Source organism: Bombina bombina, chromosome 6, assembly GCF_027579735.1.
Source record: "Bombina bombina isolate aBomBom1 chromosome 6, aBomBom1.pri, whole genome shotgun sequence".
Taxonomy (NCBI): Eukaryota; Metazoa; Chordata; class Amphibia; order Anura; family Bombinatoridae; genus Bombina; species Bombina bombina.
This window is the reverse complement of record NC_069504.1, coordinates 429,916,712-429,941,309: the sequence shown is the minus strand read 5'-3', so window position 1 is coordinate 429,941,309 and position 24,598 is coordinate 429,916,712. Positions and strand designations below refer to the sequence as shown.

The following is a 24,598-nucleotide window of genomic DNA, read 5'->3' as shown; positions in this document are numbered from 1 at the left end:
ACAATATTATCTATATGGCACACATGAACTAGCAGTCTCCTGTTGTGAAAAACTAATAAAAAAACATGTGATAAGAGACTGTGTAGCGGCTTAGAAACTGAGTTTTAAATGTCATAAAGTGTATTAATAAAACAATGTTGGTTGTGCAAAGCTGAGGAATGGGAAGTAAAGGCGCTATCTATCCTTTTAAACAATAACAATTTTGGTGTAGACTGTCCCTTAAAGCAAACATTTGAAAGGAAATGAAAACAGAATAATTGATCATAAACCTGTCCCTTTGGGTGTTCTCATGGGTGCACCAGTCTACAGACATCATCAATCTCTAAACCACAAGATGAACATTCAAATGTACTGGTTTCTCTGAGAAAATAACAGCAATACAATAATCGCAAAATTATTTATGATTCCGGCAAAATATGTATTACTACAGAAAGCATAAACTTTACTTGCACATGAATAGCTTCTTAAAGGGACAGGAGACATTTATTTCATGATTCAGCATAAAATGTAATAACACTTTCGATTTTGCTTCTTTCTCTTGGCATCCTTTGTTGAAGGAGCCTAGGTAGGATAAGGAGCAGCAACGCACTACTGAAAGTATGCATCAAGTGAGCCAATGACAAGAAACATATATGCAGCCACCAATAAACAGCTAGCTCACAGTAGTGCATTGCTGCTCATGATCCTACATATAGGTATGCCTTTTGTCAAAGGATACCAATATTATGAAACAAATTAGATAATTAAATTAATTGGAAAGTAGTTTCGATTTTGCTGTCCCTTTAGAAACCTATATGCTGCTTAAAACTAGCCAAACAGTAAAAAACCTCTGACTGACCTCAAAATACCGTCACACAATCCTAGCAACACATGAAAAGTACTTAAAGGGATAGTATAGTCAAAATTAAACTTTCATGATTCAGATCAAGCATGCTATGTTAAGCAACTTTCTAATTTACTTCTATTATTTTTCATTGTTCTCTTGGTATCTTTATTTGAAAAAGCAAAAATGTAAGCCTAGGAGCCGGTCCATTTTTGGTTCAGAACCTGGGTAGCACAAATTCTGATTGGTGTCTAAATGTAGCCACCAATCAGCAAGCTCTACCCATCTTCTGAACCAAAAATGTGCCGGCTCCTAAGCTTACAGTCAAATAAAGATACCAAGAGAACAAAGAAAAATAGTTAATAAGAGTATATTAGAAAGTTGCTTAAAATTGCATGCTCTATCCGAATCATGAAATTTAATTTTGACTAGACTGTCCCTTTAACTATGCTGCAGAGGCATTGAGAGACAATGTAGCAGGAGAAGAGAACACCTGGAAACGTAACCCAACATGCCACTCTGCTTGCTGCTCCAAAATCATACTGAAACAGAATGCTCCAAATGGTAAGGACCCGCTGAAAGCACTTTCCTATTCCATATATCCCTGGGGAACACCCTTCCATTGCGGCAGACATGCATGAGGAGACAAAAAGCATGAGACAGAAAGCCTAAAGGGAAAAGTTAACCCTTCACTATACCTTCAGCTGCATCCTGCACAACCATATTCCGAGAGGCAAAAAGAAAACTCAAGATGCAGATAAAAAAAGGAGGCTATGTACAGAACATAGTTGCATCCTGAAGTATTCTGGCAAGCTTTCCATTGGCAGCACATGTTTTTCTTTGGAAAATGGTGAGTATACATTAACAGGTTTGTTTGTCCAGGCACTTGTGGTCATCATGTGAGCAACAACATGAGACTTTCATTTTTTTTACATTGTGCAGTTTTTTTGTGAACTGTAATTTCCCTTTAGGAGTGCGTACATTAAATACATTTTGTAGTACTTTTTAATTTTCAGTTGCAAACACAAATGATGAAGATGCTTGTAGAAGTCTAAAAAAGATCAAACATTTGGGCCGATTTAACATGCCCCGAATGGTGCCTAATGCAGCTGTTTAATAGTCTTAAGACTGCTGCTCCTTAAAGTGAAGGTCCATTTTGATTTATTTTTTTCTCAAATATTTTTATTGTCAATAGGCAAACAAAAATAATCACCAACATACAGGATCACGACAGTCCACTTACGTGGTCGTGCAGTTAAGAATTAAAAAAGGAAAACACTAATCATAGTCAATAGTTGGTTAAACGTCCAGAAGATTCTACCCCTCACTCGGGGTAGACAGTTACATTGCCTATTGAACAGTTTTGTAAAATTTTTCAATTTTCATAACAAAAAATATTTTTTTTATTAAACAGTTGAAAATTAAAGCACCCTATGGCTGCTCATGGGCCCTAGGGTGGGGCTTTATAAATAAAAGAAGAATCAAAAGTCTTAAACAAATCTTGCCATATACTGCAGTAATTTACATTTCTAGCTATAAGGATACTTAGTGAATTAGATAAAAGACATCATTAAACTTATGATAGTTGAATCACATATTTCCCGTTCCCCCTTCACGTTCCAAAACATCCGACCAGATATTCCAGTCCCCCCGTAGATTCGCTTCCAACATATAAATGGTATTTTTAAAAGCGTAAAGTATCTGCCTTTGGGTTGGGAGATCTAAATATTTACAAAAAAAGTCTCCATTTCACAATAAAACGAGTTATTCGTACATTAAAGGGACAGTGAACCCAAATTTTTTCTTTCGTGATTCAGATAGAGCATGACATTTTAAGAATCTTTCTATTTTACTACTATTATCAAATTTTCTTCGTTCTCATGCTAGCTTTATTTGAAAAAGAAGGCATCTAAGCATTTTTTGGTTCAGCACTCTGGACAGCACTTTTTTATTGGTGGATGAATTTATCCACCAATCAGCAAGGACAACCCAGGTTGTTCACCAAAAATGGGCCGGCATCTAAACTTACATTCTTGCATTTCAAATAAAGATACCAAGAGAAAGAAGAAAATTTGATAATAGGAGTAAATTAGAAAGTTGCTTAAAATTTTATGCTCTATCTGAATCACGAAAGAAAAATTTTGGGTTCAGTGTCCCTTTAACATCAAATGGAGTATCACATTGTTCCCGCAACAAAGATTTCAACATCATTTGCTTCAAAAGCATAATGGAGGGTGCCTCTCTATGAAGCCACTTGTGAAAAATACATTTCCTCGCTAAGAGTATAACATTAATGAGAAGCTTCCAATCTTGTCTTGGAATTGGTAACTGATCTAGGAATAACACCTGTATGGGCGTAAGTGTGATGGAGGTGGTTGTGATTTTAGAGAGCCAGAAAAAGACCTGGTTCCAGTATCTACGAATCTTGGGGCACTACCAGATGTAGTGCAAAAAGTCAGGGAGCATTTACCACATACATTTGAAAAATCTTTTCTCCACTTACTCAGTCTACTGGGGGTAAAATAATCCTGGTAAATAACCCGTGTCTGCGATTCTCTAAGGTCAGCTGCTAGAGTCGCGGACCAGGTGAGGGTAAGGCTATCCAGTATAATTTTCCCAGAGGATATGGTGGACAGTCTCTTATTCCAGATGTTAAAGAGGTGCGATAGCATGGTAAGGGCTTTGACTTGCATCAGCTCGCTATAGATTGAAGATATGGCAAAATTATGTGTTTGAAACTGTGCAATAGTGCGAGCCAAAGGCAAGGTAACCCAGAACGTCCCACAATTCTGTAGAATGTGATTTATATAGTGTCGGATTTGGAAATAAGCAAATCTATTCGTGTATGGGGTCAGAAATTTCCTACACACACAGGGCCGGCATTTAGTAATAGGCAGCTTAGGCAGCTGCCTTAGGGCGCAACAGCAGTAGGGCGCTGAGAGCAGTGCCGACAGTCTGCAGCCTATGATGATAAAAAAAAAAAAGCATTTTTATTTTTTTTAAATTCCTGAGCTGAGATGGGAGACCTGAGTGAGTGATGACCTGCTGAGCTGTGTGCCGCACTGCCGCCCCCCCTGACTGTCCCTCCCGGCTCCCACCACAGTGGCCCGGCATATTGCTATTTGCTAATAATGGATCATTTATGGGGGAGGTCCGACTGCGCGTGCATGTTGTGACCAGTCCGTGTATCTATCACGTCAGATGACTCTCAGTCAGAGCTCAGTGAAGGATTGGTGACGAGGCGCGCGGAGGTGGAGCTCACTTCACTTGCCTCACATCACTCTGAGAGGGAAAGAGCAGCGGGTCCAACTCCGGATTCATACAGCCACGGCCGCCTTACGTCTCCACCGCGTGACAGGCTCATGACTCACACACTGTCTGTCCAGGTCCAGTGTCGACCATCACCGAGGAGTGATAACTAGCACAGGTAGGAAAATTAAATCTTGAATGGCTCAGGCTGGAGGGGCACTGTCACTGTCTGTCCACAGATTGATTGATAGTAGGTGGTTGGCCGTGGGGTGGGGGTCTCGAGAAGGGAGGGTCCGGCACCGATAGACTTATTTATTACTGATTTTATAATAAACCCCAACCAGACCCAAAATAAGCATTAAGCAGGCAGGTGCCAGGCCAGCCTCTAAAGCTATGGCATAATTGATTGTATGTTAACGTCCCTCAGGGTCCCTGCCTGGCCTACTGGCCTGGCTGGCCAGTGGCCAGGCCTGTGTCTACAGTCCATCCACTTGAGTTCAATAGCTTATGGCTCAAAAAACAACAATAGTCCAATTAACAACTGAGATCCTGGGAAGGTTAATTTCAGGGATAGCCTAGTGTTGTTCAGGCGAATAGCCAGTGTGAGGCTAGAAAAAGTTGATTCATGCCTAACTGAAGTGATACTGCAGGGCAAGTTGCAATTCCAGAAAGTAGTGTAGATCTGGGATATGTTCACTGTTGTTCAAGCCATAAATATTGCAACAAACTGTTTAGGGGTATCTCCCTGTGTATGTGATAGAGCTTTGCAATACATTAATACATCTTTTTATAATATGATCTGTGTGTACTGAGCAGTGTATAGTCTCTCAAAGTTTTATACATAATGCCCCTTCCTCTGTCTCCCTCCCTCTCTTCCTCTGTCTCCCTCCCTCCCTCTCTTCCTCTGTCTCCCTCCCTCCCTTCGTCTCTCTCCCTCCCTCCCTTCGTCTCCCTCCCTCCCATCGTCTCTCTCCCTCCCTCCATTCGTCTCTCTCCCTCCCTTCCTCCCTCCCACTGTCTCTCTCCCTCCCTCCCTTCCTCTGTCTCTCTCCCTCCCTCCCTTCCTCTGTCTCTCTCCCTCCCTCCCTTCCTCTGTCTCTCTCCCTCCCTTCCTCTCTCTCTCTCCCTCCCTCTGTCTCTCTCCCTCCCTTCCTCTGTCTCTCTCCCTCCCTTCCTCTGTCTCTCTCCCTCCCTTCCTCTGTCTCTCTCCCTCCCTCTGTTTCTCCCCTCCCTCTGTCTCTCCCCTCCCTCTGTCTCTCTCCCTTCCTCTGTCTCTTTCCCTCCCTCCCTTCCTCTGTCTCTCTCCCCATGCCTCCCTTCCTCTGTCTCTCTCCCCATGCCTCCCTTCCTCTGTCTCTCCCCATGCCTCCCTTCCTCTGTCTCTCCCCATGCCTCCCTTCCTCTGTCTCTCCCCATGCCTCCCTTCCTCTGTCTCTCCCCATGCCTCCCTTCCTCTGTCTCTCCCCATGCCTCCCTTCCTCTGTCTCTCCCCATGCCTCCCCCTCCCTTCCTCTGTCTCTCTCTCTCCCTCCCTTCCTCTGTCTCTCTCTCTCCCTCCCTTCCTCTGTCTCTCTCTCTCCCTCCCTCTCTTTGTGTCTCCCTCCCTCTCTTTGTGTCTCCCTCCCTCTCTTTGTGTTTCTCTCCCTCTCTTTGTGTTTCTCTCCCTTCCTCTGTCTCTCTCCCTCCCTTCCTTTGTCCCTAATTTTAATTAATTAATATATATATATATATAAATATATATATATATATATATATATATATAATTTGTTTTGCAGTACTACCACAATTTAATTAATGTGGCATAACCATTGTTTGATTTGCTATGCGGTGCTATCAATGTTTGATTTGTTATGTGGCGTTACTATTGTTTGATTTGCATTTAGCCACCAATTAGCAAGAGCTACTCAGGTACTGAACAAAAAATGGGCCGGCTCCTAAGCTTACATTCCTTTTTTTCAAATACAGATAGCAAGAGTAGGGAACAAAATTGATAATAGGAGTAAATTAGAAATTTGCTTAAAATTGCATGTTCTATCTGAATCATGAAAAAAAAAATTGTGTTTCATATCCCTTTAACCCCTTAACGACCAACGACGTATGGGGTACGTCCTGCAAAAAAATGCAGTTAATGACCAAGGACGTACCCCGTACGTCGTTGGTCTTTGAAAGCCCTGGAAGCGATCCTGATCGCTTCCAGCCGCTTTCATGTTATTGCAGTGATGCCTCGATATTGAGGCATCCTGCAATAACAGTTTTGAGCAGTCCGATGCAGAGAGAGCCACTCTGTGGCCCTCTCTGCATCGGCCATTGATCGCAGTATTCGTTGGTGGGTGGGAGCTTACCAAGGGAGGCGGGTGGGCGGCGATCAATGGAGGAGGGGGGCAGGATCGCGTGTGGGGTGCGTGCCAGAATGCGCGCTCGTGCACGGGAGCGCGCGCGCGTGCACGAGGGTGGGTGCGCGCGTGCACGAGGGTGGGAACCCTACACTATGGAACATGGAGGAGATATAAGTGGGAGAGACTCAGTGGGATATATAAATAAAATTAGTAATCTGGGAGAGGGTTGGGGGTTGTGGGGGGGCAGCTACACTACAGAAAATAGGTTTTTTTTTTTTAAATAAAAATTAACCAAAACGTTTTTAATTTGAAACTGGGTACTGGCAGACAGCTGCCAGTACCCAATATGGCGCTCAATAAGGCAGGGGGGGGTTAGAGAGCTGTTTGGGGGGGGATCAGGGAGGTTGGGGGCTAAGGGGGGATCCTACATAGCAGCATATGTAAATATGCTCAAAAAAAAATAAAAAATAAGATAGCTTTGATTTTAGTACTGGCAGACTTTCTGCCAGTACTTAAGATGGCGGGGACAATTGTGGGTTTGGGGATGGAAGAGAGCTGTTTGGGAGGGATCAGGGGGTGTGATGTGTCAGGTGGGAGGCTGATCTCTACACTAAAGCTAAAATTAACCCTGCAAACTCCCTACAAGCTACCTAATTAACCCCTTCACTGCTAGCCATAATACTCGTGTGATGCGCAGCGGCATTTAGCGGCCTTCTAATTACCAAAAAGCAACGCCAAAGCCATATATGTCTGCTATTTCTGAACAAAGGGGATCCCAGAGAAGAATTTACAACCATTTGTGCCATAATTGCAGAAGCTGTTTGTAAATAATTTCAGTGAGAAACCAAAAGTTTGTGAAAAAATTAGTAAAAAAGTTAACAATTTTTTGTATTTAATCGCATTTGGCAGTGAAATGGTGGCATGAAATATACCAAAATGGGCCTAGATGAATACTTTGGGATGTCTACTAAAAAAAAATATATACATGTCAATGGATATTCAGAGATTCCTGAAAGATATTAGTGTTCTAATGTAACTAGCGCTAATTTTGAAAAATAATGGTTTGGAAATAGCAAAGTGCTACTTGTACTTATTGCCCTATAACTTACAAAAAAAGCAAAGAACATGTAAACATTGGGTATTTCTAAACTCAGGACAAAATGTAGAAACTATTTAGCACGGGTGTTTTTTGGTGGTTGTAGATGTGTAACAGATTTTGGGGGTCAAAGTTAGAAAAAGTGTGTTTTTTTCATTTTTTTCCTCATATTTTATATTTTTTTTTATAGTAAATTATAAGATATGATGAAAATAATGGTATCTTTAGAAAGTCCATTTAATGGCGAGAAAAACGGTATATAATATGTGTGGGTACAGTAAATGAGTAAGAGGAAAATTACAGCTAAACACAAACACCGCAGAAATGTAAAAATAGCCTTGGTCCCAAACGGACAGAAAATGGAAAAGTGCTGTGGTCATTAAGGGGTTAACTAGCAATGGGGATGGTATGTAATCATGGGGGGGGGGGGCGGCAAAATGTATCCTCGCCTGTGTGACCAAAAATCCTAGCACCGGCCCTGTACACACAGCATTAAAAGGTAGGACGGATTTGGAAGCATAATCTAATAGTTTGTCTAAATTGTCTATGCCCAGAGTTCTCCATGTTTGAAAAACAGGGTACATCACACCAGGTTGGAATCTAGCGTTCCCTGTGATGGGCAGATACTTCGTATGACTAGGGTCCAACGCTAGAAGCTCTGGTCGTGGCTTTCCAGTCCAGAAGTACATCCCGAAACATAGGGTGGTATTGTACAGTTGTTGGCAGTTCAGATAAAGCGGCATGTGGCAGGAAAGCGGGAGACACCTGAGGTAATGAGGCTTCCTCCAAGTGAGCACTGGAGAAGTGTTGTGTATTTAGTTTCCAATCTAATGCAAGCTTTGCTAGAGAGGCCCAGTAATAATATAGTAGGTTTGGTAAGCCTAATCCCCCCTTCGAATACGGGAGATATAGCTTATGTGCGCCTATGCAAGGTTTGCCGCCCTTCCAAAGGAAGGTTCGGATTATGGCATTTAAAAAGGCTATATCTTTCCATCGGAGCAAGAGGGGGAGCATTTGTAAAGGGTATAAGAGTTTGGGCAGAATCATCATTTTGATGATGTGAACTCTACCCATTAGAGAAAGCGGCAAGTTTTGCCAAGTATTCAGGTCTGCTTTGATTTGCTGAATCAGGGGAGATAAGTTCTGGGAATACCAGTGCTGTGGGTTAGCTGAGATATGAATGCCTAGGTAAGTTAAATAAGAGTTTACTGGGTGAAAAGGGTATAGCTCTTCAGCCAAAGGATTTCCGATTTTGAGATATTGATTTTGTAACCCGAGAATTGTCCAAACAATCTAATTGTATCTAAAATAGTTGGGACATGTATTTGAGGGTCTGATATAAAGAGCAGCATATCGTCCGCATAAAGGGCTATATGGAGTTTGTGGGAATTGAGCTGAATGCCAGGGAAAATGCTTCTTAGGTGGGTCGCTAGTGGTTCCAGTGCCAAATTGAAGAGGAGAGGGGAGATGGGGCAGCCCTGGCGTGTTCCTCCGTGGAGGGGGACCGGAGGGGAGTAGAGGTTATTAATCAGTAGGTAAGCCACAGGGTTAGAGTAGACATTCTTAATATATACCGAAATTTTCCATGGAGTGGAAAAGATGGGTCCACTCCCCTCTATCGAAGGCCTTCTCTGCATCCAAGGATAGCAGGAAGGCCTCCGGGAGAGCCTAAAGCGTTCCGTCCTGTCTAGCCAGCAAGTGGTGTGATGCCGCATGGAGAACTTTCCGGATGTTTGTTACCGGAGATCGGTTAGCAGTGAAGCCTGTCTGATCTGGGTGCAAGATATGTGGGAGTAAGAGTTTTAGTCGGTTAGCCAGCAGTTTGGTCAGTAACTTATAGTCAATGTTTAGAAGGGATATAGGTCTATACGATTCTGGGAGAGTGGGGTCTTTACCTACTTTGTGTATAACCGTAATATTTGCCGTGGAGAAATTGGTGGAGGGGGTACTTTGATCGGTGAAGTAGTGATCAAATAGAGTAGTCAGTACGGGGGAAATTTGATCTGACAAAAGCCTATAGAATTCAGTTGGGAGCCCATCAGGGCTCGGTGTTTTCCAGAGAGCAAGGGACTTAATTGTTTGGGCAACTTCTTCCTGGGATAGCGGGGCATTTAGACTGTCAATTTGGTCAGCTGTTAGTTTAGGGAGGGTAAGTTTATCCCAAAACTTCTTTTGTGCATTTTCATGGGGTGGCTGTGATTGATATAATTTGGTATAGTAATCTGCAAATTCTGACACAATAACAGACTTATCATTTGTTAGGTGACCTTGGCTCATAATGACCGGGACCCCTCTATTTGCCTGTTTAATCTTGACCAGTGAGGCCAAGTATTTTCCAGATCTATTACCATGTCTCAGGAAATATCCCCGATTCCTATTGTCTCTACGAATTGTGTTTTGCAGTAAAAAGGTGTCTCTCTCTTTCCTTGCCGCAAAGTAGGAAGCCCTGTTATGTGAGGTAGGATATTGACAATAATGAGCATAAGTATTAGTCAGCTGTGTATTATAGTGTTCCTTACCATTGTGGAGACGTTTTGGTTTGGTCAGATATGCAATTATATCGCCTCTAAGAACTGCCTAGGCCACCTCCCAGAAAACAGGTTGGGGTGGATAAATGTGATCTATTATTGACTACAAAGTCACCCCATTGTCTCGTTAAATACATTGTAAAGTCGGGGGATTTTATAAGGTGATTTGGGAATTGAAACACTCTTTTGTTGGTGGGCTGGGGGGATTGTGAAAGGGTCAAAGAAATAGGGGCATGGTCCAAAATGGTGATGTTAGCAATCTTAGGCCTAGATTTGGAGTTCGGCGGTAAAAGGGCTGTTAACGCTCCGTGGGCTTTTTTCTGGCCGCACCATAAAATTAACTCTGGTATCGAGAGTTTAATCAAATGCTGCGTTAGGCTCCAAAAAAGGAGCGTAGAGCATTTTTACCGCAAAAGCAACTCTCGATACCAGAGTTGCTTACGGACGCGGCCGGCCTCAAAAACGTGCTCGTGCACGATTCCCCCATAGGAAACAATGGGGCTGTTTGAGCTGAAAAAAAACCTAACACCTGCAAAAAAGCAGCGTTCAGCTCCTAACGCAGCCCCATTGTTTGCTATGGGGAAACACTTCCTACGTCTGCACCTAACACTCTAACATGTACCCCGAGTCTAAACACCCCTAGCCTTACACTTATTAACCCCTAATCTGCCGCCCCCGCTATCGCTGACCCCTGCATATTTTTTTAAACCCCTAATCTGCCGCTCCGTAAACCGCCGCCACCTACGTTATCCCTATGTACCCCTAATCTGCTGCCCCTAACACCGCCGACCCCTATATTATATTTATTAACCCCTAACCTGCCCCCCACAACGTCGCCGACACCTGCCTACACTTATTAACCCCTAATCTGCCGAGCGGACCTGAGCGCTACTATAATAAAGTTATTAACCCCTAATCCGCCTCACTAACCCTATCATAAATAGTATTAACCCCTAATCTGCCCTCCCTAACATCGCCGACACCTAACTTCAATTATTAACCCCTAATCTTCCGATCGGAGCTCACCGCTATTCTAATAAATGGATTAACCCCTAAAGCTAAGTCTAACCCTAACACTAACACCCCCCTAAGTTAAATATAATATTTATCTAACGTAATAAATTAACTCTTATTAAATAACTTATTCCTATTTAAAGCTAAATACTTACCTGTAAAATAAATCCTAATATAGCTACAATATAAATTATAATTATATTATAGCTATTTTAGGATTAATATTTATTTTACAGGCAACTTTGTAATTATTTTAACCAGGTACAATAGCTATTAAATAGTTAAGAACTATTTAATAGTTACCTAGTTAAAATAATAACAAATTTACCTGTAAAATAAATCCTAACCTAAGATATAATTAAACCTAACACTACCCTATCAATAAATTAATTAAATAAACTACCTACAATTACCTACAATTAACCTAACACTACACTATCAATAAATTAAACACAATTCCTACAAATAAATACAATTAAATAAACTAGCTAAAGTACAAAAAATAAAAAAGAACTAAGTTACAGAAAATAAAAAAATATTTACAAACATAAGAAAAATATTACAACAATTTTAAACTAATTACACCTACTCTAAGCCCCCTAATAAAATAATAAAGACCCCCAAAATAAAAAAATGCCCTACCCTATTCTAAATTAATAGAGTTAAAAGCTTTTTTACCTTACCAGCCCTGAACAGGGCCCTTTGCGGGGCATGCCCCAAGAATTTCAGCTCTTTTGCCTGTAAAAAAAAACATACAATACCCCCCCCCCAACATTACAACCCACCACCCACATACCCCTAATCTAACCCAAACCCCCCTTAAATAAACCTAACACTAAGCCCCTGAAGATCTTCCTACCTTGTCTTCACCATCCAGGTATCACCGATCCGTCCTGGCTCCAAGATCTTCATCCAACCCAAGCGGGGGTTGGCGATCCATAATCCGGTCCAGAAGAGGCTCCAAAGTCTTCCTCCTATCCGGCAAGAAGAGGACATCCGGACCGGCAAACATCTTCTCCAAGCGGCATCTTCGATCTTCTTCCATCCGGAGCGAAGCGGCAGGATCCTGAAGACCTCCAGCGCGGAACATCCATCCGGACCGACGACTGAACAACGAATGACTGTTCCTTTAAGGGACGTCATCCAAGATGGCGGCCCTCGAATTCCGATTGGCTGATAGGATTCTATCAGCCAATCGGAATTAAGGTAGGAATTTTCTGATTGGCTGATGGAATCAGCCAATCAGAATCTAGTTCAATCCGATTGGCCGATCCAATCAGCCAATCAGATTGAGCTCGCATTCTATTGGCTGTTCCGATCAGCCAATAGAATGCGAGCTCAATCTGATTGGCTGATTGGATCGGCCAATCGGATTGAACTAGATTCTGATTGGCTGATTCCATCAGCCAATCAGAAAATTCCTACCTTAATTCCGATTGGCTGATAGAATCCTATCAGCCAATCGGAATTCGAGGGACGCCATCTTGGATGACGTCCCTTAAAGGAACAGTCATTCGTCGTTCAGTCGTCGGTCCGGATGGATGTTCCGCGCTGGAGGTCTTCAGGATCCTGCCGCTTCGCTCCGGATGGAAGAAGATCGAAGATGCCGCTTGGAGAAGATGTTTGCCGGTCCGGATGTCCTCTTCTTGCCGGATAGGAGGAAGACTTTGGAGCCTCTTCTGGACCGGATTATGGATCGCCAACCCCCGCTTGGGTTGGATGAAGATCTTGGAGCCAGGACGGATCGGTGATACCTGGATGGTGAAGACAAGGTAGGAAGATCTTCAGGGGCTTAGTGTTAGGTTTATTTAAGAGGGGTTTGGGTTAGATTAGGGGTATGTGGGTGGTGGGTTGTAATGTTGGGGGGGGGGGGGTATTGTATGTTTTTTTTTTACAGGCAAAAGAGCTGAAATTCTTGGGGCATGCCCCGCAAAGGGCCCTGTTCAGGGCTGGTAAGGTAAAAGAGCTTGTAACTTTTTTAATTTAGAATAGGGTAGGGAATTTTTTATTTTGGGGGGCTTTGTTATTTTATTAGGGGGCTTAGAGTAGGTGTAATTAGTTTAAAATTGTTGTAATATTTTTCTTATGTTTGTAAATATTTTTTTATTTTCTGTAACTTAGTTCTTTTTTATTTTTTGTACTTTAGCTAGTTTATTTAATTGTATTTATTTGTAGGAATTGTGTTTAATTAATTTATTGATAGTGTAGTGTTAGGTTAATTGTAGGTAATTGTAGGTAGTTTATTTAATTAATTTATTGATAGGGTATTGTTAGGTTTAATTATAACTTAGGTTAGGATTTATTTTACAGGTAAATTTGTTATTATTTTAACTAGGTAACTATTAAATAGTTCTTAACTATTTAATAGCTATTTTACCTGGTTAAAATAATAACAAAGTTGCCTGTAAAATAAATATTAATCCTAAAATAGCTATAATATAATTATAATTTATATTGTAGCTATATTAGGATTTATTTTACAGGTAAGTATTTAGCTTTAAATAGGAATAATTTATTTAATAAGAGTTAATTTATTTCGTTAGATAAAAATTATATTTAACTTAGGGGGGTGTTAGTGTTAGGGTTAGACTTAGCTTTAGGGGTTAATACATTTATTAGAATAGCGGTGAGCTCCGGTCGGCAGATTAGGGGTTAATAATTGAAGTTAGGTGTCGGCGATGTTAGGGAGGGCAGATTAGGGGTTAATACTATTTATGATAGGGTTAGTGAGGCGGATTAGGGGTTAATACATTTATTATAGTAGCGCTCAGGTCCGCTCGGCAGATTAGGGGTTAATAAGTGTAGGCAGGTGTCGGCGACGTTGAGGGGGGCAGATTAGGGGTTAATAAATATAATATAGGGGTCGGCAATGTTAGGGCAGCAGATTAGGGGTACATAGGGATAACGTAGGTGGCGGCGATTTGCGGTCGGAAGATTAGGGGTTAATTATTTTAAGTAGCTGGCGGCGATGTTGTGGGGGGCAGGTTAGGGGTTAATAAATATAATATAGGGGTCGGCGGGGTTAGGGGCAGCAGATTAGGGGTACATAAGTATAACGTAGGTGGCGGTCGGCAGATTAGGGGTTAAAAATTTTAATCGAGTGGCGGCGGTGTGGGGGGACCTCGGTTTAGGGGTACATAGGTAGTTTATGGGTGTTAGTGTACTTTAGGGTACAGTAGTTAAGAGCTTTATAAACCGGCGTTAGCCAGAAAGCTCTTAACTCCTGCTATTTTCAGGCGGCTGGAATCTTGTCGTTAGAGCTCTAACGCTCACTTCAGAAACGACTCTAAATACCAGCGTTAGAAAGATCCCATTGAAAAGATAGGCTACGCAAATGGCGTAGGGGGATCTGCGGTATGGAAAAGTCGCGGCTGAAAAGTGAGCGTTAGACCCTTTAATCACTGACTCCAAATACCAGCGGGCGGCCAAAACCAGCGTTAGGAGCCTCTAACGCTGGTTTTGACGGCTACCGCCGAACTTCAAATCTAGGCCTTAGTGTTGGTAATCAATAGCTCCAGGGAGCTGGAGGTGAGAAAGAGGTTGATTCGGGAGAATAAGTTGTGCGCACGAGAGGCACAAGTATAATCTCTGCCTGTGGGGTTACAACTCCTCCATATATCTTGTACACCTAATGAGCTATAAAAGGGCGTTAAACACTTTGATTGGAAATACCGTCATGTTTCTTTTAGTGTTAACAGGGTAAGGGCCAGTTGGGTCCCGGAATCTATCTAAGGCCGGATTTGGTGTTAAATTGAAATCTCCCGCAATGATAAGTTTAGTGTCCAGAAATTGAGCCAGAGAGGCAGCCAGGGATCTCCAAAATGTGAGCGCTCTTTGGTTGGGCCCATAGACATTACAAAGAATGTACCAGTCATCCTGCCACTTCAACTTAACAATAAGGAACCTTCCCTCTGGGTCTATTATCCTGTCTCCTAACTGGTAGTCAAGGCCTTTACGTATAAGGATAGCTACCCCTCTACTGGAATTATTATAAGGAGCACTAAGGACCTCTGAGATCCATTTAGCTTTAAGTGTATCATGTTCCGGGGCATTCAAGTGGGATTCATGTAGGAGCATGATGTGAGCCTGAGTTTTTTTTAGTTGTGTCAATATATAGTTTTCCTTTTGATGGGGGAGTTAATCCCCCCCACATTCCAGGACACGATCTTTATCGTCATCTAAGGGTTGTTAGAGCTAAGCATTGGTGGTCCCGTGGCCCACTATTTTCTGATCTATATCTAAGAGCAGGGGGAGAAGGAGTCTGAAAATAAAATATCTTACTCCCCAGTCTGGTATGATAGAAACATTTCGTTACCCTGTATTTTACTATAGAGGGGAGCAGGGAGAAGTGTGTACAGCGATGTCTTTCAATAGTGTTGGAGTTATAGCATAAAACAAGTAACATCAATAAATACATTAACCAGAACATCAAATATACAAGAACATCAAACAATACAAGATCATTTATAAACAATACAATATAATACCAGTCCATTATGAAACCTTGCTGGATCTGCAGAAAAAGTTCTTTACCTGGGAATTAACATCCCGGCCAAAAAGATGAGAGGAAAAGTCACCTGGCCAGCTCAGCCAGGGGAGTCTCTTCGATTCGGAGAGGGATGGGCAGATGGATAATTTTCCTGGTCTAAGAAATCTTGGGCATCTCTAGGTGAGTCGAAGAATTTGAAACCCTATGAGGTGCGGATTTTCAAACAAGCTGGAAACAATAGGATAGCTTGGCGCTTCTCTTTGTGAAGGGAGCTGCATAGCGGAGCAAAATCTTTCTGTTTTTTCGCAACTTCTGAGGAGTAATCCTGGAAGATGTAAAGCCTCTTTTCATCATATAGCAGCATTTCAGTTTTCCTATAGGCCTTGAGAAGTTGAATTTTACACTGGAAATTGAGATATTTTATCATCGCCCCACGAGGGGGGGTTTCTTTTCCTGTCGTTGCTGGCCTATCCCCTCCAATTCTGTGTGCTCTCTCCACCTTCAGCTGCAAATATTCCGCAGGGATACCCAACAAGTTGGGGAGGGAATGTTCAGCAAAGTAGAGTAGTTCTGACGGGCGGACTGACTCCGGCAGTCCTACCAATCAAAAATTGTTCCTGCTGGAACGGTTTTCCAAGTCGTCGACTTTTTGGTGTAGATATTTATTTTGTTGGATTAGCTCTTTCAATTGGTTGGAGTGTTGGCCGTCTTCCAGGTCAGATATTCGTTGCTCTGCACCCGCTAGCCTGGAGTTAAATTGTTTGACCTCAGTCGTTAAGGTATTCATGCCTTTTTGCAGATTATCAAGTTTGGATAATAGCAGGGAATTTAGTTGTTGTTCCCCTGTTTGGGGTCCACTGTCCTCTTGGGCGGGTGCAGATTTTGTGGGGGAGGCAGACTGGGATGGGTCTGGGGGTTGTCTGTTTTTCTTTTCCTGCTGGGATTTGTTTCTGCTCGATATTTTTGGAGTGGTCAAATATTTGTCCATATAGACTAGTGGGGCAACGACAATAAAGTCAAATCGTCTGCATTAGTCACGCAGGGAGTCCCAATTAAGCGTTCCCCAGAAACTCTCACTTAGTGATGTACAAAAAGTGCGCTCAGCATGTTTGTAGAATAGAACCCCTATGTGTGCTTTTAGATTCTGCGTGCGGTTTTTTTGTGTGTTTTTTTTCCTCCTCTCTCTTTGCCTTTAGGTTCCCTTCTCTGTGTTTTGTCCTCTTATTTACTCTTGTCAGCTTTGTGATCTCTCTTTATTATGTTTTATTCCAGCCCCCTAGCTCTGCTCATGTGTCACCATTCTTCCCCTGTGGGACTGTATGTGATAATTACTCTGTTCCAGGGATCAGCAGGGAGCTTGCTGTAAGTTAGCCCTTTAATGATAGATATAGGTGCTTTGGGGGCAATAAGTGATATAGAGTGCGCTCTTTCACAGCAAGCAGCAGCTTGGGGAGTTTGGGCCGTATCAAGGAAATATTGCTGTATCACACAGGTGGTTTGAGAGTCGGAGCTCACCTTGAAAGTGCTTGTCTGGGGCAGAAATATGTGGAGCACTCACCCCGCAGAGAGATCTCCTTGGGTCCGGTAGAGGTAGAGATGCCCGGGAAGGGGTCTGAAGGAGGTTGTAAGTGCCACAAGGGAAGGCAAGATGGCGACCGGCCATGTCGCTGCAGTCGTTCCGGTGGTGAGGTTAAAGTTGTTAGGCCTCACAAACTGCGGTATCTACGCTGCTCAATACCTCCAGGCTATGAGACGTCTGCAGAGGCTTACGACGGCCAAGGGAATCACTGGAGCGGCTGCCAGGATTAAAAGGTAAGTTTTTGAAAAAAACTGTGAAATGTCAATTTTGATGAATTAAAGTGCCCTTGTTTTTAATAGGTTTATCAAAAACCGGGCACTAATTCATCAAAATAGACCTTCACTTTAACTCGTCCACTGCCTCTGATGCTGTGGACATTAATCCACCCAATCTCATACAATCGGGTTGATTGACACCACCCTGCTAGCGGCCGATTGGCCACGAATCTGCAGGGGGCAGCATTGAGCAAGCAGTTCACCAGCATACGCTGTTGGCATTTAGCGATGCACGCCGGACATAATTTGCTATAGCAAATCATGTATGCCCGGGGCATGATAAATCTACCCCATCGTGTATATTTCCTAATATGACTTGAAAGCAAGAAATTAGTCAATTCTAACAGTTTTGTTAGCAGCTTTACATTGCTAGAAATAAATCCACTAAATATCTATAATAATAAATAAATGTCTTACTGCGAGGTCAACAAGATGAAGCTTGCCCATGCGAACATGAATGTTTCCATCAGCACCCTTTTCACTGCATTCAATAGTAATTGTAAAAATAGCATGGGAACGAGAGCTGTGTTCATTCATGTTTGTAGCACCAACAGAACCTACAGGGGAAAAAATGTTTAACATAAAGAGCAATTCTCAAAATTAGGGCTAAAAAGACTGTTACAAAAGTTTTGAATAACAAGACAGTATGATAAATATTGTGCATCTTAGTATGTTTTATTAGTAATAAGCAATACATTCACGTGAATCCGTAAGAACAACCAAGGCAACGAATTAGAGGGACATAACGGTAAAAACTGTGCATGGGTGCATTTTAATTTAAATAGAAGCATTTTTGCAATATACGTCTATTAGATAAAATGCTTCTACTACAGGTTTTCAGCAGCATACACACATATGCTGTGAGGGCCCGTACACCAGTATTCAAACACTACACCTTCTCAGAGAGTCACCGGTGGCTTATATGACACAATATTAAACCAATACTTTCATGATTCAGATAGAAAGTGTGATTTTAAACAACTTTTAAATTTACTTCGGTTATCAATTGTTCTTCATTCTCCTGGTATCTTTTGTTGAAAAGCAGGGACATATGCTTAAAGGATTACTTTCTGTTATAATTTTTAAGCTAAACAACTAACATATTAAAGTTAATAAACATTAATTAAAACCTACTGACCAATATTTTCTCCAAAACGAAGTTTCATAACGTTCTAAAAGTTATATCTTTTATTCGCCGATGATGTCACGTTATCCTGCCCACTATTTTCAGCACTGAGTGTTCAAAATACTTAAACCAATAACTTTGTGTTTAAAGCGCCATTTTGAAACCTAGGTATTGTAAACGGATTGGTACAGAGCAAAGGATACCCACGGAGTGGGTTTGGAAAACAATTAAATTTGCAGACAAGATTTCTGATATACGGAAGAGATATGTTAATGAAATGCTATTGATAAAAAGCGTATTTGGGGTAGTTAGTTAGTAACAGGCATAGAAAATATTTACTTACAGTGGCCCTTTAAGAGCAGGTCCATTTCTGGAGCACTATACGGCAGCAGTTTTTCAAGAATGTTATTCATCTGCAAGAGCACCGTGTGGCAGCACTCTTTCCTGCCATGTAGTGCTCCAGGTGCCTACCTAGGTATCTCTTCAACACAGAATATAATGGTAACAAAGCAAATTTGATAATAGAAGTAAACTGAAAACTTTAAAATAGTATGTTCTGTCTGAATCCCAAAAGAACATTTTTGGGTTGTATATCCCTTTAAGTCCTCACAGGCACAATACACACCACCAGCAACTCTCCGAGCCTGAATACTGGTGCACGGAACCCTGCACATATGTGCGTATGCCGCTGAAAAACAGTAATAACTTTTACTAGAAACCTTGTACTAATAAAAAGTATATTGCAAAAATGCTTCTATTTAAAACTGAAATATATCAATGTACATTTCAGTGTTGACCTCTCTATTCCTTTAATGCTATATTTTATGCCATATACAGATTGTAAACTAGCAAACATACCAGGTATACCAATGCCCTTATAATAACAGCTATAACAGATTAATTGAAGTTGATGTTGTAATTTTGAAACCTATTAACTTTCACAAAAAAATAGATGGTCAATGTAGTATACAAATAATGTTTAGCAGCCCTTGATCAAATCTAAAGCAAAACCACATACTTGAAAGATGTGCAATGCCCCCGGATTAAAGCATGAATGTCTTTTAAAGACGTCTACTGTGAGCAGACCTGATCAAGTGTATTCACTAAGCCGTTTGCCCATTTTAGGAAGAGCAGCAGTCAGGATAAGAACACAAAATATAGCTGTTTAGTGCAGGAACTTTTAGTATCCATATCAGAGATTAGGCTCATCTAAACCAATATACTATAAGAAAATAATTATCATTGTAAGCTAAAGCCTGTCTGTAGTATATGTCTCTCCTTTACTTTCTCTTTATAGCCCAATAAAAGCTGATCATACCATTCAACCCATTGTATATGTCAATATAAATGAAAAGAAAAAAAAAATTATATTAAGAGCCACAACTTACGGTTCTTGTGTCCTAATGTCATGATCCTATCCATATCATCTGCATTGTTAACAACATAACCAGACAAGTCTTTGATGTAAACGCCCACATCAGGTCTCTCTTTTACCTGGAATATAGATAGCAATACTTTAAGTATATACATATATTTACAATTAGAAAATATATATTTGTATAAGAAGTCAAAAGGTTATTCTCCTAAAAAGTGAGTGCAGGTCCCTAAATATAAATGTTACGAGTGTAAGTTAAAGGGGTGAGGACACAGATACACAAGGAAGTGCAGAAGAGAGAGACAGAGACAGACACAGAGAGAGACACAGATATATATATATATATAGATATATATATATATATATATATTTTTTTTTTTTTATTATTATTTTTTTTTATTTTATTTTTTTTTGTTGTTGTAAAGGATAATAAAAAAAGTGCTAAAGGAGCATTGTTTAGTGATTGAAATGTTCAAGCCCAGTATTTAAAAATAATCTTAAAAACATGGGCACTTTAAGTCATTAAACTTTACAATTACGCTTCTTTTTTAAAATACCTTTTTGTTACTGTAAACTTACGGACGATCCTCCGCCGGCATCTCCATCAGTATTGAGCAGATCGATGACAAATCTGGCTACCTCCTCCAATCTTTGTGTGCCCCCTTTGGCGTCCAGCTCGTGAGGCATACAATGATTGGAGGAAGCCGGATCGTCATCGATCTGCTAAATACTGAAGGAGATGCGGGCGGGAGGATCAGCAGTAAGCTTACAGAAACAAAAGGGTAAGTATTTTAAAAAAAGGAAGCATAATTGTAAAGTTTAATGACTTAAAGTGCCTATTATTTTAAGAGTGTTTTTAAATACTGGGCTTTAAGTTATTTAACTTTACAATCACTTTAATTCTGTGTGCTTATGCTACCATTAGTATGACTGTCTGTCTAAGCTTGTATTGGGCATAAATATGATTGGAGTTTGATGTAGATTTCACTACAAAGTTTGGTTAGCAATCTTATTTTAACAGATAAAAAGTATTAAAATTAGGCTTTAACTGGCACTTAATGAGTGTGTCTGAACAAAATTAAAAAAGGTTGATTGTAGCTACGATCATAAGCAGAACTGGTCACAAGCAGAACTGATTACGAGTGGAGCAAGTGAGCGTTAAGGGTTTTATCGTGAGTGTTTGCACTCGTCGGGCGTATCGCTGGCATTTACAAGTTGAAAGTAAATGTGATTGCCATCAAGCTATTTGCTTTATGCTATAATGATTACTGCAACTTCAGAGCTCTGGTTAACATTTTCACGAAACAAAAAGTTGCACAAAACACATCAAAAATACATTACAAAGTAGTTACACTCATAATAACACTATCTAAAATTATTTTAAAACAATATATATATTGCACACAAAAGTTACAAGGGCTCAAAGACATGAGGTCTCATATACATGTCTGGGCTGTGCAGTATCGCGATTTTCACGTCAGCACCCCCTGTAACCCCCATAAGCCCCCCTCTGTAACCTACATAAGCCCCATCAGCTCCCACTATAACCCCCCAATAAGTACCCTCTTTAACATCATAAGCACCACCTGTAAACACCATCAGCCCCCAACCCACATAAGTCCCAGCGCACCCCCCTCCCTGTAACCCGCATCAGCCACAGCGCACCCCCCTCCCTGTAACCTGCATCAGCCACAGCGCTCCCCGGTAAGTCAGCCCCCCTCCCTGTAACCCGCATCAGCCACAGCGCACCCCCCTCCCTGTAACCTGCATCAGCCACAGCGCTCCCCGGTAAGTCAGCCCCCATCCCTGAAACCCGCATCAGCCACAGCGCACCCTCCTCCCTGTAACCCGCATCAGCCACAGCGCTCCCGGGTAATTCGGACCCCCTCCCTGTAACCCGCATCAGCAACAACGCTCCCCAATTAGTCGGCCCCCCTCCCTGTAACCCAGATACATAGATATATATTGTACCATAAAATCAGATATATTTATTAATGTATAAATAGAACATTCTTGTATGTGGAGAACATTGGAATGTGAAATATTCATATTTTCATATCGGGTTAACGCACATGAGAATATGCGGTCGGGTTTGCGCAAGAGTGGGATGTTAGGTTTTTTTCCCACTTTTTTTTTTCTCCATTGACCTCTATGGGGGAATATGTGAACTCGCACACAACATTCTAAGTTCTGCTTTTTTCGCTTGTCGGCTTAGTGAGCGAGCTAAAAACAGTTTACTTTCAACTCATAATAGGAGCACAACCCAACGAGCGCAAAAGGTCCATTAATTAGCGCTCTACTTGTAATCTAGCCCTTAATGTATCTCTTGCCGAAGCCTACCTTAACTACTTCTGCATATTTATACAAGATAAATATTTAAATTAGTTATAATTGTGTACACATATGATACACATCAGGATGTGACAAAAAATCCACAGCATCAGGTTTTTATTATCTTTACAATTTTTAATGTTTTTGTCTCACCTCTAATCTTTGAGATTGGTCTTTTGCAAGCAAGTCTCTAATTTCTTCATTGTAAATTTCCAAATATGATACTCTGACCAAAAATCTATAATAAAAAAAACATAAGATTATTCAATAAGCTCATTTGTCAATGTCTTAACATTTAAAACCCTTTTTTTTTTTTTTTTTAAATGAATGAGTAAGTAAATTAGAATAGAGTCACAGCATTTTCCTGGTTTATTACCAAGATATACTGTTTAAAAACAATACATTTTCCTTCTGACCTTGTGTCTCCCTCAGCTTTAGCGATATGTCCAAATACGTGAGCAAAGGAATTTGGGATGATCCCTCTGAGTTCAGGGACGGCTCTAACTCCTTCCATTGTGAATGTTTTGCCTGTTCCAGTCTGTCCATATGCAAAGATAGTTCCTAAAAATAGCAAATACATATATCATCAGAAATGAAAGATTAATATATCTCCTCATCCATCATTTATTATAAAATACCATTGATACAAGAGGTAAAAACTGCAAAAAAATGCATTTGTGTGCCCTGAGTCTACCTTATTGACTCAGATATAACAGATAGCAGTGGAACCGCCATTAAAGGGACAGTCTACACCAAAAATGTTAATGTTTTAAAAAAAGACACAGTTATACGTTTTACCTCTATGATTACCTTGTATCTAAGCATCTTCTGACAGCACCCTGATCACATGACATTGTATTTATTATCTATTGACTTGCATTTAGTACTGTGTTGTGCTAACTCTTAAATAACTCACTGGGTGTGAACACAATGCTATCTATATGGCCCACATGAACTAGCAGTCTCCTGTTGTGAAACGCTAATAACAAAAGTATGTGATAAGAGACTGTCTGTAGTGGCTTTGAAACAGGCAGAAATTTAGAGGTTTAAATGTTGGTTGTGCAAAGCTGGGGAATGGGTAGTAAGGCATTATCTATCTTTTTAAACAATAACAATTTTAGTATTGACTGTCCCATTAACAGGACTAGCAACTCTTCTCAGGCCCTGTATGGGAACTACAAGTTCCAGAATACAGCACACAGCAGGGCCAGAGCTGGAATTGATTCCCTTTAAACACCTGTTGCTGCATTGTTGATAAGTGCATCTTCTTCTTCACCATAGAGATAAAACACAACATTAAAGTGATATTCCAGCCAAAATTGGAAACCACATGGGTGTATTTTGGTATTGAACAGAAGCGATTTTGTAATATACATGCATTAGCAAAAATGTTTCTTATAAAAGCTATAGCTGTTTCTAAAGTGTATTTAAGTATGCACTAGCATTTTAAACACAACACTTGCTCGGAGAGCCTAAGGTGCTTGTACCATCTGGTAATGACTCAATTTGTTAATTGCTGACATGATACAAGCTCCACTGATGATCTGAGCAGCTGCAGTATTTAATATGTGGGTGCAATGAGAATATCCAGCTATGCTTCACATGCAGAGAAAAATATTCACTCTATAACAGTGATAACTCTTACTAGAAGCATGTTTGATAATACATGTATATTGCAAATCTGTTTCTAATGAAATATGTAATAAAAATACGTGCATTTACATTTTGACTGGAATGTCCCTTTAAGACGCAGGAAGACGGATAATGTGGGGACTCGAATACATAGTGCAGCAATGCAACAGTACTCTGTGTAACCTAGCAGACTGACACTGCAGGGACATGTGCTCTGCTGCATCACTCCACTGGGTCTTCTCCCCGGGCCCTAGAAGTGCACCTTTGATGATATTGCTGCTGTTTTTATTTATTACCTAAATTCCTTTATTACCCAATTCCTGATTTGATTGCATTGAATATATTTTACAAAAACTTATCAAATGTAAAACTTAAATTTGCTTTAATTGGATGAAAATGACAATAGAAGTTATAAACCATTTATTTTAATAATAATTAAGTAATAAAACACCAGAAAATGTAGTTCAGAAAAAGAATTTAAAAAGCATCAGAATATTAGACATTCAATATGCTGAAAGAAAACATTGTTGATCTTGGTCCTCCAGCAACAAAGAGCTTAATTGTGCTAAATGTGCCCACCCCTGGAAGAGCAAGAGAATGTAGGTTATGTCAGTAATATGACATCAGCATCTGCAAACACACTGGATTTAACATATTTATGAAGAGAAAGAAAAGGGATTACATTAAAAGTATAAAACAAAGCTAGAGCCAACAGAAACATTTACAGATTGCTGCATATAGAGAA

The 24,598-nt window shown here is 40.8% G+C and overlaps 1 protein-coding gene across 2 annotated transcripts in view; it reads right to left on the bottom strand.

Moving 5' to 3' along the window:
* Window positions 1-24,598, bottom strand: part of KIF3A (kinesin family member 3A) — a 132,564-nt gene that overhangs the window by 97,444 nt on the left and 10,522 nt on the right. For both annotated transcript variants that reach the window (XM_053717183.1, XM_053717184.1), the window contains exons 3-6: window positions 22,638-22,782; window positions 22,375-22,459; window positions 19,904-20,009; window positions 17,807-17,946 (exon numbers count right to left, since the gene is read on the bottom strand). In XM_053717183.1, the coding sequence (XP_053573158.1) occupies window positions 17,807-17,946; window positions 19,904-20,009; window positions 22,375-22,459; window positions 22,638-22,782 (476 nt within the window). The remainder of the gene's footprint in view (window positions 1-17,806; window positions 17,947-19,903; window positions 20,010-22,374; window positions 22,460-22,637; window positions 22,783-24,598) is intronic.